Source organism: Pituophis catenifer, unplaced genomic scaffold (genome assembly GCF_029215685.1).
Source record: "Pituophis catenifer annectens isolate HBS135680 unplaced genomic scaffold, rPitCat1.0.hap2 SCAF_13, whole genome shotgun sequence".
Lineage (NCBI taxonomy): Eukaryota > Metazoa > Chordata > Lepidosauria > Squamata > Colubridae > Pituophis > Pituophis catenifer.
In genome coordinates, this window is record NW_027256893.1 from 24,574,951 (window position 1) to 24,589,183 (window position 14,233).

Sequence of the window (14,233 nt, forward strand, 5' to 3'; positions counted from 1 at the left end):
GCCCGCCCACCCGCCGCAGCGCGCCCCGGCTGGCCGGCAACGGCAGCGGCAGCGGGAAGAGGAGGAGGAGGAGGAGAGCGCCCCGGGTTCGGCAACCTTCCTGGCAGCGGGCGCCCCGTGCGCTCTGGGCGCGCTCCCCGAAGCTCCCCGGAATCGACGCTGCCAGCCCACCGCAAAATGAAGGGAGAGGGTCGTTCTCGGAATCTGTCCGGGGGGAGTCAATACTGGCCATAAGCAGCAGACAAAGAAGCCCATCGCTTCTTTGAAACCTCCGACCGTGGATCTAATTTAGTCAGTCAGTAAGTAACCAGCATCCTTTTATTTCTAAAACTCTGGCAAAGAGAGCCTTCTCGGCCAAAACACAGAAATGTTGAACCGACCTCACCTGAAGCATAATTTTTAAAACTATCTTTAAAGAGATTTATTCTAAAAATAATGTTAAATTTTATTTATTCGTAATTTTTAAAGCTATGATTCTTAGGGATGGAGAGGTCCAGGGCGGCCAAAGTGCTTAGGCCCTTCAAAAGTCATAAGGCAGATGAAACGGCTGGAACAGCTTTCCTCCAGAAGTTTTGGGCGCTCCATCCCTGAAGGCTTTGAAGAAGAGACTGGACAGCCATTTGTCTGAAAGGGTATAGGGTCTCCTGCTCGAGCAAGAGGTTGGACTAGAAGACCTCCAAGGTCCCTTCCAACTATTATTCTATGTAGTGAATAAAAATGGTTTTTGCATCTATTTTAGAGCCATGCAATATTTTCCAATTAACAAAACCTAGAACTTAAAAACCCAGAAATCAAATTTTGTCTCATATCCCCCCCCCATGCCCATTTAGGCCTTGCCCAATTTATTGTAGGCAAATTATATTGTATGTTCATACATCCAAATAAATGAGTGGGAATCAAAAATTTGGATACATTCAGCTTACACTGACAGCACCTTTCATTCAAAAAGAGGCCAGGCAACTGTACAAAAGGGGGGAAAATGCCTTTGAAAAGATAGATAATTGCAGCCCGTTGGATTGGATTGCCTTTATTGAAAGTGGCGTCCATGGTAATATTTTTCACTAATGCCGTCATTCAGTCCATAATAAATATTTCCTTCTCGGTGGGCTGCAAATAGAATTGTAAGCTATCAGTGCTTTTTCCTCCATGAATTAGCAAAAGTGATTGATACCTTAATGACCGACTGGGCTGTTTGGTTTTCGCTGCTCCCTCACCTGCTTGTTCCTCAGCTCCAGAGAAAATATATTTGCTTTAAGTACCAGATGTTAGCCTGGGAGCAGATCTACAGATTTCACATTGACCAGCTAAAGGCTTCATGCAAGTTAAAATGTTAAAAGGTCTCCACAAATAAAATGGGCCTTTAATATCCTGCAATAGTTAGTTAAACTGATAATTTTTCCATGTAATTGGTGAGGCATCTGCATTACCAACCCATCCAACTCATCCTAATTTATTTATTAAATTTATAAGCTTCCCTTCTCACTGTGGAGCGACTCTTGGACCGTTCAGCAATCCACCCTTTTGATGAAAGGAGCTCCCCAAAGCTTCTGCCTTTTTAATAAAATTGGTTTAGCTGGAAAAAATGGTACCTGATCCCTGCTTTTTTTTTTTAACCAACGCAGACTCATCCCTCTCTCCTCTTACAAAGTAAACAAACACGCACGTATATAATTTTAACTCCGTGGAGCTGACACGGCCCAGACTGGCTTTGATGGGGGCAGGTGGAAAAAAACAAACCTAGTAGACAGATATCACATAACCTGAAAATAAAAAGGAGATGTTGGTTGCCTGAAATAAACTTTGGGGTCGATGCTGTTTTTGTATTTTTCTCCTTGTCGGATTCTGCCCTCTAGTGGCCCTTGCCCAAAATTCCCGTGTTTGCAAAACTGCTGTAAAACAAAACATGTTCCTTGACAACAAAGGTTGTGCTTGGGATGCTCTGCGCACACCGACTACACAAACCTTTCTTTGCCCCACATCTCTAGCAACATTAACGCCAGAAATGGAAGTTAGCGTTGCTCCTGTTGATCTATGGTGGCTTGTCTTGGTGGGTTCCGGTTTTCTCCTTGCAAGTTCCTCAGTTAGGGATTTTTCTGCTGGATTGTTGTCTTCTACTGGAACATCATACTTGCTTGCCAAGGCTTTTCGCGGGCTCCCGTTGCAAGTTGATGCTGGTGGCCAAGCCAGCCTTCCGTTCCTCCTTCCCACCTGGATCCTTCCTGTCCCCTTTGCCCAGGGCGAGAGGCAGCTGATCCTTTTGCACACCGGTCTTGTAAAAAGTGTGTAAAAAAAGCTGCTCCGACTCCTTTTCCCATTATTACTCTGCATTCAGCCGCAAAACCTTTTAAGGGGATTTGATTATGAAGACCGGCTCCTTGTGCTAAAGCCCAGGCGAGGGCAGGATTGTCACATCAAAGGGATTTAGCCAAGGTCAAGAGATAAGGCCGAAGTGGCTTCTGACATAATCTCCAGAAAACAACAGGCTTCTTCTAAAAGCAAGCTAGTTGTTAACCCCACAGCATCTGGGGCGGGTCAACCATGAAGGGCTCCTCTACCATTGCTTGACCCTCTTTTCGGTCCTCAGCTCATCTCCGGGGGGGAGGGGGGGTTGCGGCACCCAGCAAGGAACCTTTTCCTCCTTTCAGGAGAGATTTTGATTTAAACTTCTTTCAAAGCACCATTTCTGCAGGAGAGTTCGAGGTCTTTTTCTCCTACACGCCTCTGCTAAACCTCATTAAGGAAACCCGGTTATGCATTTCCCAAGGAGTGAGTAAGCTCTTCCATAGAATTTGAAAATCCAAGAACTGCCCTACCAGGGCAAAATAAATAAATAAATAAATAAATGTAGAAAATCCTGGTTGGTTCATTTTCTGCCTCTTTGGTGACTAAAGTGAAGAAGAGAAGCTCATAATGTTGCTTTGGGCCATGTTATCACCTGTTAGCTTCCTCAATTCAAGCTATTTTGCTGCAAATGAAGTGTGAGGTGCCAGCCTTGTCCAACAGACACACACACACACACACACACACAGTTTCCCTTCAGAAGGCCTCTCTCATTTCTGAAAACTGTCAACTTGCAGAATGTAGTTGTTCTGCAGATGGGGCTGTCTTCATAGGTCGCCTGGCAAAGACAATAGTGTCCAAAACAGAAGCACGCGTGTGTTGAGAGGACATATTTCCTGTGCTCCGAGACCATAATGAACCATCACATTATTCCTTAACAAGTGTTGCAGTCAAAACAGTAGGATATTGTTTTCCCCTCTCAATGCCTTTTAGGAGAAAACATTTTTATCTAGTTGTTGTCACTTCCCACACAATGAAACAATTCATTTTCCCTCCTTCCCCTTTCCCAAGGCAAATACAGCTGAAATAACTTCTGGACGACGGAGAGAGAAAAACTTCGTATTTATTATAAAGATGCGTAACAGCGTAAGCTTCCTTTCTGCACCTTTTTTATAAACGCCAAATAGATCCATCCATCTCTCAGGCCACCTATTCCAATTCTTTTACATGAAGAGGAAAAAGGACTTAGGAGATACAAAAAACTCTGATATGAAAAAGAAGAAAGTCACGTCTTAAAATCGTCAAGCTTGAGAAGCAATGTTGTAAGGCGTGAAAGTACTGTGGATTTGTTCCTGCTTCAATACACACAAGTTAAGGTTGTTAACACACAAGTCCTCCTATGTGGCTGTTTTGAATGCCCCTGATCACTTATGGCACCAATTGTGTACTCACTAACCTCAAATGAAGGTTTAGCAAGCTGCTACAGGGGATTGATTGTCTTCCACTGGGTCAGGCACTGTGCAGGTTCTATCTAGGGTTTGTGTTTTAAAGGGTATTCTAAAGTGCTACAGAATGAAAAAAAATATGCATATTTACAGTCTGGCAGGTTTCATGCATCAGCAAGTACACACACATATTTAGGTTAGGAAATGAATCCTATCATGTTTCCTTGTAATGTATATTGTGCCTATGTTAGGTATTTCCTTCTAAGTGCGCCTGGTTGTTTCATAGCCCAAAATCCATTCAAATCTGCTGATTTAAACAGAATAGGTTTTCCACTTCTTTCCTAGATCCCAAATAACTCCCAGCCTCTTGTATGTATAGAGACAGAAAAATTGCTGGGGAAGGAGAGGAACTGCTATAAAGTTATACCACCCGTTAGAGGCAGATGAGGCTTAGGCCATCTGGCAAAGGTTTCTGCAACAGAATGGCCCTCAGGTGCATTAATACTATAATTCCCAGAACAATTGGCAATTTAGGTTGTTATAATCCTGGCATCTGGGTCAAAGTAGCTTGGCACCCAAAACGAATTCCTGCCCTTGTCAAATTGTATAAATTCCCTCTCAGTGAACAGTCCTGGTTCCTCAGAGGTCCTCGGAGAGGCCTTACCCAACTATTCAGCTCCTGCAAGGCAGCATCTGCTGATGGAGAAACACGTGGAGAGCAGAGGTGAGGCTTGAAGTCCTAACTGGTGCTTTGATCTGTTATTGGGAGAAGAGCCCAAGCGGTTCTCACACTACAAGTGCAGTCTTTTGGAAGAGGGAAGGACCAGAAATCTCTTGGCCCCTTTGAAACCACGGATCTTGTAGTTTAGCTTGATGCTAAACTACTTTTCAGGCGCAGATAATAACATTTAGCTTCTTAAAGATGCAGAGTGTCCTGAAGACGCCCTTGCTCATGGGCACGGAACATCTGGTCCTCCAATGGCTTTTCCATGTCCTGCCAGAAGCGCTTTGGAAAGGAGGAGCGGACTGTTCGATCCATGATGGGCTGCAGTGGACGGAAGTTGTCCACCATCCTCTTCTCGTCTTCTCCAGCCTGACTAAAGAGCAGCATCCGAAAGACCTCGAGCTGGAGAGGAGAAACAGGAGTCAAAGGAAGGGAGAGCAAGGAGATGGGACTCTCATGGGTCCTCTGAAGAGCTCCTGGGAAGGACTCCTCCTTCTCAGCCAAGACTGGCCGACAGGAGCCTTCAAATGCAACAAAAGCATTTGCAGCATAGCTGAGAATCTGGAAGACGCAATGGGATTTCTAATTTTTTTTTTTTTTTTGCATTTTTATCCTGCACATGAATTCTACTCTGGATTCAACTACTCCCAACTCAGGATCCAGGTAGCTGCAATATTTAAGCTAGATAGGCCAGAGTAGAATGGCCGTCACTACCAGCCACGATGGTGGACATCCAACTTTCTCCATCCTGCTGATCCCAAGCCAGCTCAATCCTCTGCTCTCCGTTTATCCACACAAAAGTACCTTTACGTATGTTGGAATAAGGAGAATGGTTAAAGTGGGAAAACTGACTCAGCAGGAACTTGTTCTGCCACATCTATGGATCAAATTTCAGCTCATCTTCTATTTTAACCTGGCTACGTTGCATCTCTTTCACAAGACAATCCTGGATGAAGCCATAACATCATTTGTTTAGCCAAGGCTTGGGCTGATGTACAAAACCAACCATTGTTTATGACTTGCCCTTATACCCAGATCAAACCACTAATCTTTGTTCCATAAATTATGGTTGGAACAAACCACAGCTGAGGGGGGAAATGTGAAGCCTGTCCGTATATTACTGCTAAGCATGATTTCAGATGGCATGGTTCCTTCCCCTTTCTCAAATCTGGTTCCCCTTTGACAGACCTGGTCTTCATCGACTTCAATGGCTTTCTTCTTGATGATCCAGGTGACCGACTCTGAAAGCGGAGGGGTGGTCAGAGATCCCGAGTAAGTCCAATAATCCGGACATGAAGGCAACAAGCAGGAAGGATCAAACTCTTCCAGTTCAACCAGAGAATCCTAAGAAATTCCACCAACAGCAACACGGTTAGTTTGGGACAGCTGTAAGGTGTTCCCTGTTTGCAAATACCTTCTTGAGGTTTTGAAACGTAATGTCATGGTTCCAAGTAATACACCCATAGCAAACAGAACTCCAAGGCAAGCAGGTTCCTCAAAGAACAAGTTTATTGGATGTATCATATTGGCAGAGACTGGTGAAAACTGACTCTAAAGATTCCCACGGTTTCCACCTAATTAAAAGTTAAAGTTTTTTCTCCTCTTTCCCCAAACAACCAGTCACATGGTCCAATCAAAGTGCTGTCCGGTTGCTTGGAAACTTCCCTCCTCCTCTCTTCAGCCACCTGTGGGAATGTCCTTGGTTCTCAGGGGGAAACTGTTTTGTTTTGGCTACAAAATCCCAGCTATCTCTGTTCCCCCCTTCCCTATCTCTCAGCTCCAGTGTGGCAGCACTGAAGCTTCCAAGATGGCCTCAGTTCAGGCCAGCTTCAGAGTTGACACATAAGATTATAAAAATCCCCTTGTGTGCCCACTCATCTTTGTCTTGCTTCTTCTACTTTTAGGAAGCAAGAATTAAATGGCAGTACTCTGCTTCCTCTGAGTAGACAGGGCATTCCAGGCAAGTAGGAAAGAGGTCAACTTCCATCTTACCTTGTATTTAATGGACGGCAAGGCATCTACTAATTTCTGCAGGCCATTATGATTGGCTCCAAGCTGTCAAAGCAAAGATAAGTTTTGGATTCAGATCTAAAGATTTTGTACCAATAACATCTTTACTCCTTGATAAATTTTAGGACAACGGGGTTTCTGATCTCCCGATCCCACCCATTTCCCCACTAATGGCTTCTCTGAAAGACCACCCAAGAAAAAATCCCAAAATAAACAAAGTCACTGGCTCTCTGCAGAGAAGTTCCTTTTTCGGTTGCACGAAGGACTTAGGGCCAAAGTTGGCCTTCTCCTCCCCCTTCCTTCCCACAGGTCTGTTTTTGTCTCTATTTATACCTTCCTTCCTGTATCCCCACCCTGACAGTTTGAGTATAAAATTGGCCAGGTCCCCCGATTATATTCTGATGCTGTTATTGCAGTATAAACACACACACACATATCCATGCAAATCCACAAAGAAATCAAAACAAACAGAGTTACTTAAATGATGCTTATTGTGTAAGAAAAACAACAACAGATTGGGAGGAATAATAGGAAAATTGCCATTTTTCCACCATCCGTCATACCTTCAAAAAAACGCCGATGACAGCCAAACCGTTCTCGTCCATTAGAGCTTCTTCGAAACTTTCAAATTTGCAGCAGTTCCAGTGAACTAAATGCAGCTGGAAGGAACAAGGGGAACCCTAAGTCTTTTCAAAGAGGGGGCATCTTGGAAGACGATGCTCTGGACAGCTCCAGGGAGCCACAATGCCCAAAGCTAAGAGGACTTGCAAGCTGTGAAGCCATTGGGAGTGGTAAGACCCAAACGTTGGTTCCTAGGTGCAGAATGAGATGCCGCTTCCCCAGAAATTAAAATATATCTCTGGACCACCCTTGGGGGAAGAGCCCATCATCTCATTCACCTTGCAAGCATCCAGACTGATCTTTCTTTCTTTCTTTTATTTATTTATTAGATTTATACTGCCGCCTATTCCCCCATGGCGACTGAAGGTGGCTTACAGAATATAAAAAATCACATTGAAAAAACAGTAAAACTCATAAAAAATCAAATAAATTAATGTAATAAAATCACCCCTGACCCCCACCTCCCACCCCAGTGACAGCCGATCACACGAGCCATTTAATGGGCTCCATCCCGCTCTGGGCTCCCCAGGCCCGCTGGTCAAACCAGGTCTTCAGCGCCTTCCGGAAGAGTATTAGAGTGGGGGCCATTCTCATCTCTGGAGAGATGATGTTCCAGAGAGAGGGAGCCACGACGGAGAAGGCCCTTCTTCTGGGTCCCACCAGGTGTACCTCCCTCGGGGATGGGACCTGCAGCATTCCCTGCCTCCCCGATCTTCACCAGGTCTTCTTCTTACCTCAGCTGGGAACACCTGGCAGTCCACGGTGTGCTCGGAGCCCCATTCATTGACGGCCCCCCAGTGAAAATGGAACTGCTTCAGCCGGTAGTTGTTCTCCAGGGGACCTCCCGTTATGACTATCATGGAGAAAAGGCATGCCTTCAGTGGGATGGGGATGTAGAGGAGGGGTCTGCGTCATTCACGAGGGGAGCCTGGATTCTGGACCACTTGTTAATGGCTTCAAACCATTGAAAGGCCATTTTGAGCTTACGTTATCATTTTGAGGATTCACACTGCAAAATAGTTGGAGTGGATACTGCAGTGTCTAATTTTGATAAAGGGGGGGGGATGAAAAAAGCCTCACTGGGTGCCCACCTGTAAGGAATCAGGAAGGGGACCTTGATGGTGACAGGCAGGAATGCTTGCCTGGGGAAAAGGGGCTGAAATGTGTTTGAAGTCCAAGCAATGAGATTACATTGGGAAGAATTCAGGCAGACACCTCCACAATTTAATGAAGTATAAGTGGGGGAAAGACGTCCAGCACAATTTGACTTGCAAAATTATTGTATTAGAGCCCATCTCAGTAAAGTAGCCTTTATTGATGAAATCAACTCCCAGTCTGGTTTAACTAAGTGAGGCTGTTACCACCCAATTCTAACTCAAACAAACATTGGCATTTTGGGAGAAATTTTACTTGGCATGTCACGGATCTCCTCTGCTTTGGTGAATAAGCAGCTCTGGACAGAGGTAGCACAAAGATGCTAACATCCCCAGAACTAAAGATAGAGTCTTCATTGATCCATGGTCTTTCCAGAGATATTTCTGGAATATTAGTCACCATAAAAGCTAGAAAGATTCTCAGAGCCCAGCAGTCAAATAGGCTTCTAAGAAAGCCAGGCCTGCAGATGATCAGGGTGTCATTGTCCAATTCAGTGCATGCAAAATCTTGGACACTGTTTTTAACAACACAGTCTATCGATGTCAGGTGTGTATTCTGATCTCTTCACCCAAGAAAAATCAAAGCAAAACAATTGACATTTGATGCCAATCCCAGCAACAGTTTTATAATACATTCCTTGCTTTGGCAGGGAAATTGGGAGCAGATCAATCTTCAACTGTCAGAAAGTGATGTTTTAAGCAAAGAAGCCAAATTAAGACTCCCTGGCTTAACCTTTTCTCCAAGGAGAAGAGAACAAAGCTGGAAGGGTTAAATTTTGACACACAAATCCATTTTCATCCATTCCAACCATAGTTGCATCTGTGAGATAGGTTTATATCTCAGGGTTAGAGAGATATAGAAAAGAATATCCCGAGTCCTGGAAAGTCTAATATGATTTCTCGACAGCTGGCAGAACCAAAACGGCGTTTCTCCGTTTCCTGTTTTTTCCCCCCATTTTGAGATTCTCCGAGAATGACGGAAAAGGCTGAGCATGGCCGCCCTCTCGTGGACACCAAAGGGTGCGCAGAATTTCAGAAGCCAAAGGCAGCTATTTACCTTCAGATCTGACCCAGAACCAGGAAAAAACTTGAGATGCAGCCCTCAAGCCACATTCCTGATGGGTCAAATACCAGAAGTAGATCCCAAGCTTCTAATTAAGGTGGGGGGGAAGTCACAACATGGTGTGGGTTTTTTTGCTAGCTTAAGCTCCTGGCAACCTGCAAGGTTTCCATCCTTTGGGGATGAAACTTCGCATTAGCATTTTGGAAACCCTTCTGTCCGCGAACCACAGTGTCCTTCTCTTCTACACTTTCTACCAGTCACCAGATGGCAAGAATACCAGCAACACACATCATCCCATATTTTGATATTTGTCCCTTAGCTCTGCTGCCAGCCTGTGCCCGCCGCCAATCTTCTTTCATCCTGGCTACAAATCTGAGGGCATTTTGTCCAGTATCCTGTTTCTATGCCCATTGACTTACCTTCCTGCACTGTCTTTCCTTCTCAACTTTAGCTTTAATCCACTTTTCCTCTTCTCTAATTTTATTTTCCTTGAAGGGCAGAAGCAAGGAGAAAGAGAGAGAGAGAGAGAGAGAGAGAGACCCCAAAAACTAAAAGAAGGAGACAGCACTAAAAGTAAAGGAGAAAGAAGAGTGAACATAAGCATTTATGTTTCTGAAAAACAACAAAAAATACAAAGGAAAAAAGGGTGCAGTAAAGCAGCGTTTCTCAAACTTAGCAACTTTAAGATGTGTGGACTTCAACTCCCAGAATTCCCCAGATAGCCAACCAATTCTGGGAGTTGAAGTCCACATGCTGGCTAGAGAATTCTGGGAGTTGAAGTCCACAAGTCTTAAAGTTGCCAGGATTTAATACTTGAGCTGCCTGACACTGATTCACAGACTAGATTGTTCATAATTGTGCAAAGCCATTAAGGGGTTCCTTTAATTTCTGCCCCAGGCAATCCTGTTCCTGTTTGATGGAAAGAGCATAGCTGTAGGAGCACCGAAGGCATAGTTGAAGTCAGCTAATAAAGTTGACCTTTTATTTCTTTCTTAAAGAGAGAGAGAGCGAAATAAGGCCCGTGCAAAGCTTGGCCAGGTACAGGATAAAATATTTCCCAAGACCACGAGAGCAGAACAGGCATTGCTTAATAGGGAGGCCCTATCTTTTTCAGATCCTTTCAGGTGCCTTATTCAGAAAGCTTATCTGTCAGCTGAGTCAAGGTGATAACCGGCGTTTACATTTCGGTAATATAGATTGCCAAACACCTTTCATCAGACAACAAGCGGTATGAAACCACACAGATGGCATCTTGTATTTACGGACGCAAAAGGCAAGGTAAAAACTGAACAAAGGGTATCGGAGGTTTTGGAAGAGTGCCCTATACTTAAAGAATGATAATTAATTTTTTAAATGTTAGCTAGGTTGCATTTGGAAGGAAATTTTAGCAGGCACAACAAATCTGGGGAACTGTACAGAGAAAGACTCAGCTGCTTTATTAGACACCCCTTGGCTAATTGGGGCACAAGCAACTCGACCTCAAAATATATGATGCAAAGTATACACCTACACACCCCTAAGTGTGACCGTGTCTACCACACTTTTCAGAGTTATTTGGATTTTGAAATCTTTCTGCTACCGGCACAAATTCCTTTTCAAGTCACTGCTTCTATGTTCAACCTCTGAAAACTCACCGCACATCTTAAGTTCAGTTGCTCTTACTTGATTTATCTGTGGTGTCCTCAAACTCAACCAGGAAAGAGTATCCGTTGTTCCACATGTGGAGACAAGTGTCCGGGTCGTAGCGAATTTCCAAGGGTTTCAGGTGAGGGTCGTAAACGCTGTCTCGCCACTGGATATTGATCGGAGACTGGCGGCTGCCTCCCGGGATGGTAATCGGGCTCTGCCAGAGAGGGTGCACTGGAAGGAGATGGGGTAGACCAGGGTTTGGCAACCTTGGCAATTTTGAAGATGGGTGGGCTGCAACTCCCCAACCAGCATACTCTAAGATGGATGGACTGCAACTCCCAGAATTCCCCAGCCAGCATGCTGACTAGGGAATTCTGGGCGTTGCAGTCCACCCATCTTAAAGTTACTAAGTTTGAGAAACATGGCTATAGACTATTGAAGATACATTCAGTCTTAGCAGGTATGAAGTGAATAAAGGTAGCTTTTGCTTAAAGCCTTCAAGTTTTCATTCTCCAGGAATAACAGCTCTGTAGGTTGAGGAGAAATTTCAATTTAGTCTGAAATTGCATTTCAGACCCAGGGAGACACCTGGCGAAATGCTGCACCGATGCCCACACAATTTTTCTGTGCCGCCTCCTTTATTTTGCTAAGCAGGGCACTGACTCACTGCGCCTATATAGGATGAAATTCTGTTATGGGCCATTCTCTTCCTTGACGTCCCAATTATCTCTGGATGATAAATTTAATCCGATGAGTTTCTTTCTCTTGTTCTGAAATGAGTCAGTGCCCTGGTTAACAAAATAATGGAGGCGGCACCGAAAATCCAGATCCGGTGAACCAGGCAATCCTTCCCCACGAAAATATCTCCAGGGGTTGAATCGCGTTGCTGCCTAATGGCCAAGTGCCAGAGAAACACCCCGTCCCATTTATTGGGAGGCAAGTCTGTGCAAATAGATTGAATCTGGGATATGGTGAAGGTAGGAGAATAAACACTGCCCGGAGGTGGAGAAAGACAGGAAGGGAGTTTGGCTTGGTTTTCCAAACACGGGGAATCCACCTTCAGCAGAAGCAAAGGGAAAATAGCTGGGAAAAGCCAGGGGTGGGGGGGGGAGCAAGGGGGACTGAAGGCCTGGTGGGGGGGAAAGGTTTTCTGATGAAATGAGCTGCAGCTCCCCAAAACCTCTGCCTTGGGACAAACTGGGTGAGTCAAGAGAGGTACTCTCTTTAAATCGGAAACCATCATCACCCCTCCCACCCCTAATCCTTTCTGCCCTCTGGCCTTTCTGAACAGCTGGGAGGGGCTGCTATTAAAGAGGGCAAGACAAGGTGAAGATGGAAACCTTGGATCCCTCAAACTGGAGTTGCTTGGAGGGAGGGAGGGAGGAAGGAAGGAAAAGGGGAAAAGAGGGGAGGGAAGGAAGGGATGAGAGAAGGAAGGAAGGAAAAGGGGAAAAGAGGGGAGGGAAGGAAGGGATGAGAGAAGGAAGGAAGAAAAGGGAAAGGAGAGGAAAGGAGGGAGGGAGGGAAAAGAGGGGAGGGAGGGAAGGAAGGGATGAGAGAAGGAAGGAAGGAAAGGGAAAGAAGGAGAGGAAAGGAGGGAGGGAGGGAAAAGAGGGGAGGGAAGGAAGGGATGAGAGAAGGAAGGAAGAAAAGGGAAAGAAGGAGAGAAGAAGGAGAGGGAAGGAAGGAAGGGAAGAGGGTCCCTCCCTTTTCGCCGGCCACTTACCGCCGTCCCGGAGGCGATAGGAAGCGCAGGCACCGAGGCTGCAGCGCCGCGTCCCGCTCCGGCCGGCGAAGGCTGCGGGCGCCTGGCGGAGCAACAGCGGCAGGAGCAGGCGGGCCATGGTGGCGACCGGCCGGTTCCGGGAGGCGCTGCGCCGGGTCGCTCCGCCCGCCTGGACCACCCGACCCCGGCGCGGAGCTTCTGGCCGGCTGGGCAGGCAGCCTCCTCCGCGGCTCCTCCTCCCAGCTGAGCGCCGCTGCCCGGCCCCAGGTTGAGGCTTCCCGGGGCGGAGCCCGCAGCCCGGCGCTTGCGAGGGTCTCCGGGGTCGGGGTGGGGAGGAAGCCCCTTTACGCAACCCAGCCCCACTTTTCGGGGTGGGCAGGAAGCCCCCTCCCACCCTGCAGCTGGCTGGTGGAGAATCGATTTACTTTTTGTGTTTTCTTTGCGTGCTCAATTATAAACTACTAAAAAACTTGTGAAAGTGAAAGGGAAGAGAGGGGGGCGGTCGTGGGAACCGTTCCCCGGCTTGACACGGAACTCCGACTGGAAGGGCAGAAAGGGGGGGGTTGACCCGATAAACCGGACTCTTAAGGGGGTGGGCTGTAGGGGCAAAGCGAGACCAACTTCGGAAAAGTTTCTCAACCTGCTTGAAGTCCTGTGTGGATTTCAACCTCGAATGCTGGCTGGGGAATTCTGGGAGTTGAAATTCAGGACCCTTAAAGTGGCCAAGTTTGAGACCCCCGCCCAAGACAATGGGACCGTCTTTGGATTGGGGAAAATATTTTTTTGTAACGTTGATGCAGGACGCTTTGCCTCCCCGCCTGCTTTCTCTGGCCTGGACTTTTCCCTAAAAAGCAGCCGCTTCAGTTGCTTATGAACTTCCTTGGGGAGCAGAGAACTTCAAGAGGTTGGGTTGGTTCCTGGCTCATTTGGGTGAATTAAGACATATAATTCCTCCTTTTGGTGGGGGTGGGGGATGGGGGAGTCTGCTGCTTGGTGCTCTCTTTCCTTGCCACCCTTTCTGTTGTGTGGCTGGGCGAGGGTTCACGGAGCCTTGAAAAACAGCCAAAGCATCCCCCCCCCCCTCGCCCAGTTTTATTGAAATACGCTTTGAAAAACGACTGTCTCTTAAAAACAGAGCCTGCATTGATATTTCTGACTCTTTCCTCTAAATAAATCATTTTACTTCACCATCATTTGAAGGGCTGGCTTGCTTGGATTTCAGGGAATGTTATATTCCAAGGGCATCTCACTTGTGATTGTGAATAAGCTGAACAATACTGTTAGGGGAAGGTTTGCCCGGGCTCTGTGCCCAGCTTGGATTATAAAGAAGGCAGCTTGGCTCTGCTGGTGGGCTTCCACACTCCATGTGCAAAAGGGCCACTTCTTAGTCCCACTCCACTGGACATGGTCCAGATTGCCATAGGAACATAGTGAGGTCTTGTGCAGAGAGAGCTGAACTGGAGCGGTTTTATTTTAATCTAGTACAGTTTTCTCAACCTCGGCCACTTAAAGATGCGTGGACTTCAGAATTCAGAATCAAGCTGGCTCGGGAATCCTGGGAGTTGAAATCCACACAACTTC

The 14,233-nt window shown here is 46.3% G+C and overlaps 1 protein-coding gene across 1 annotated transcript; it reads right to left on the reverse strand.

Moving 5' to 3' along the window:
* Positions 1–3,426: 3,426 nt before the first annotated feature.
* On the reverse strand, positions 3,427–12,871 carry CA5A (carbonic anhydrase 5A). The gene is made up of 7 exons (XM_070952773.1): positions 12,653–12,871; positions 10,960–11,157; positions 7,815–7,933; positions 7,023–7,118; positions 6,442–6,504; positions 5,638–5,793; positions 3,427–4,851 (listed from the first exon to the last, which is right to left on the reverse strand). The coding sequence occupies exons 1-7, from the start codon at positions 12,768–12,770 to the stop codon at positions 4,642–4,644; spliced, it is 960 nt and encodes a 319-aa protein (XP_070808874.1). The 5' UTR covers positions 12,771–12,871; the 3' UTR covers positions 3,427–4,641.
* Between the last annotated feature and the right edge of the window lie 1,362 nt (positions 12,872–14,233).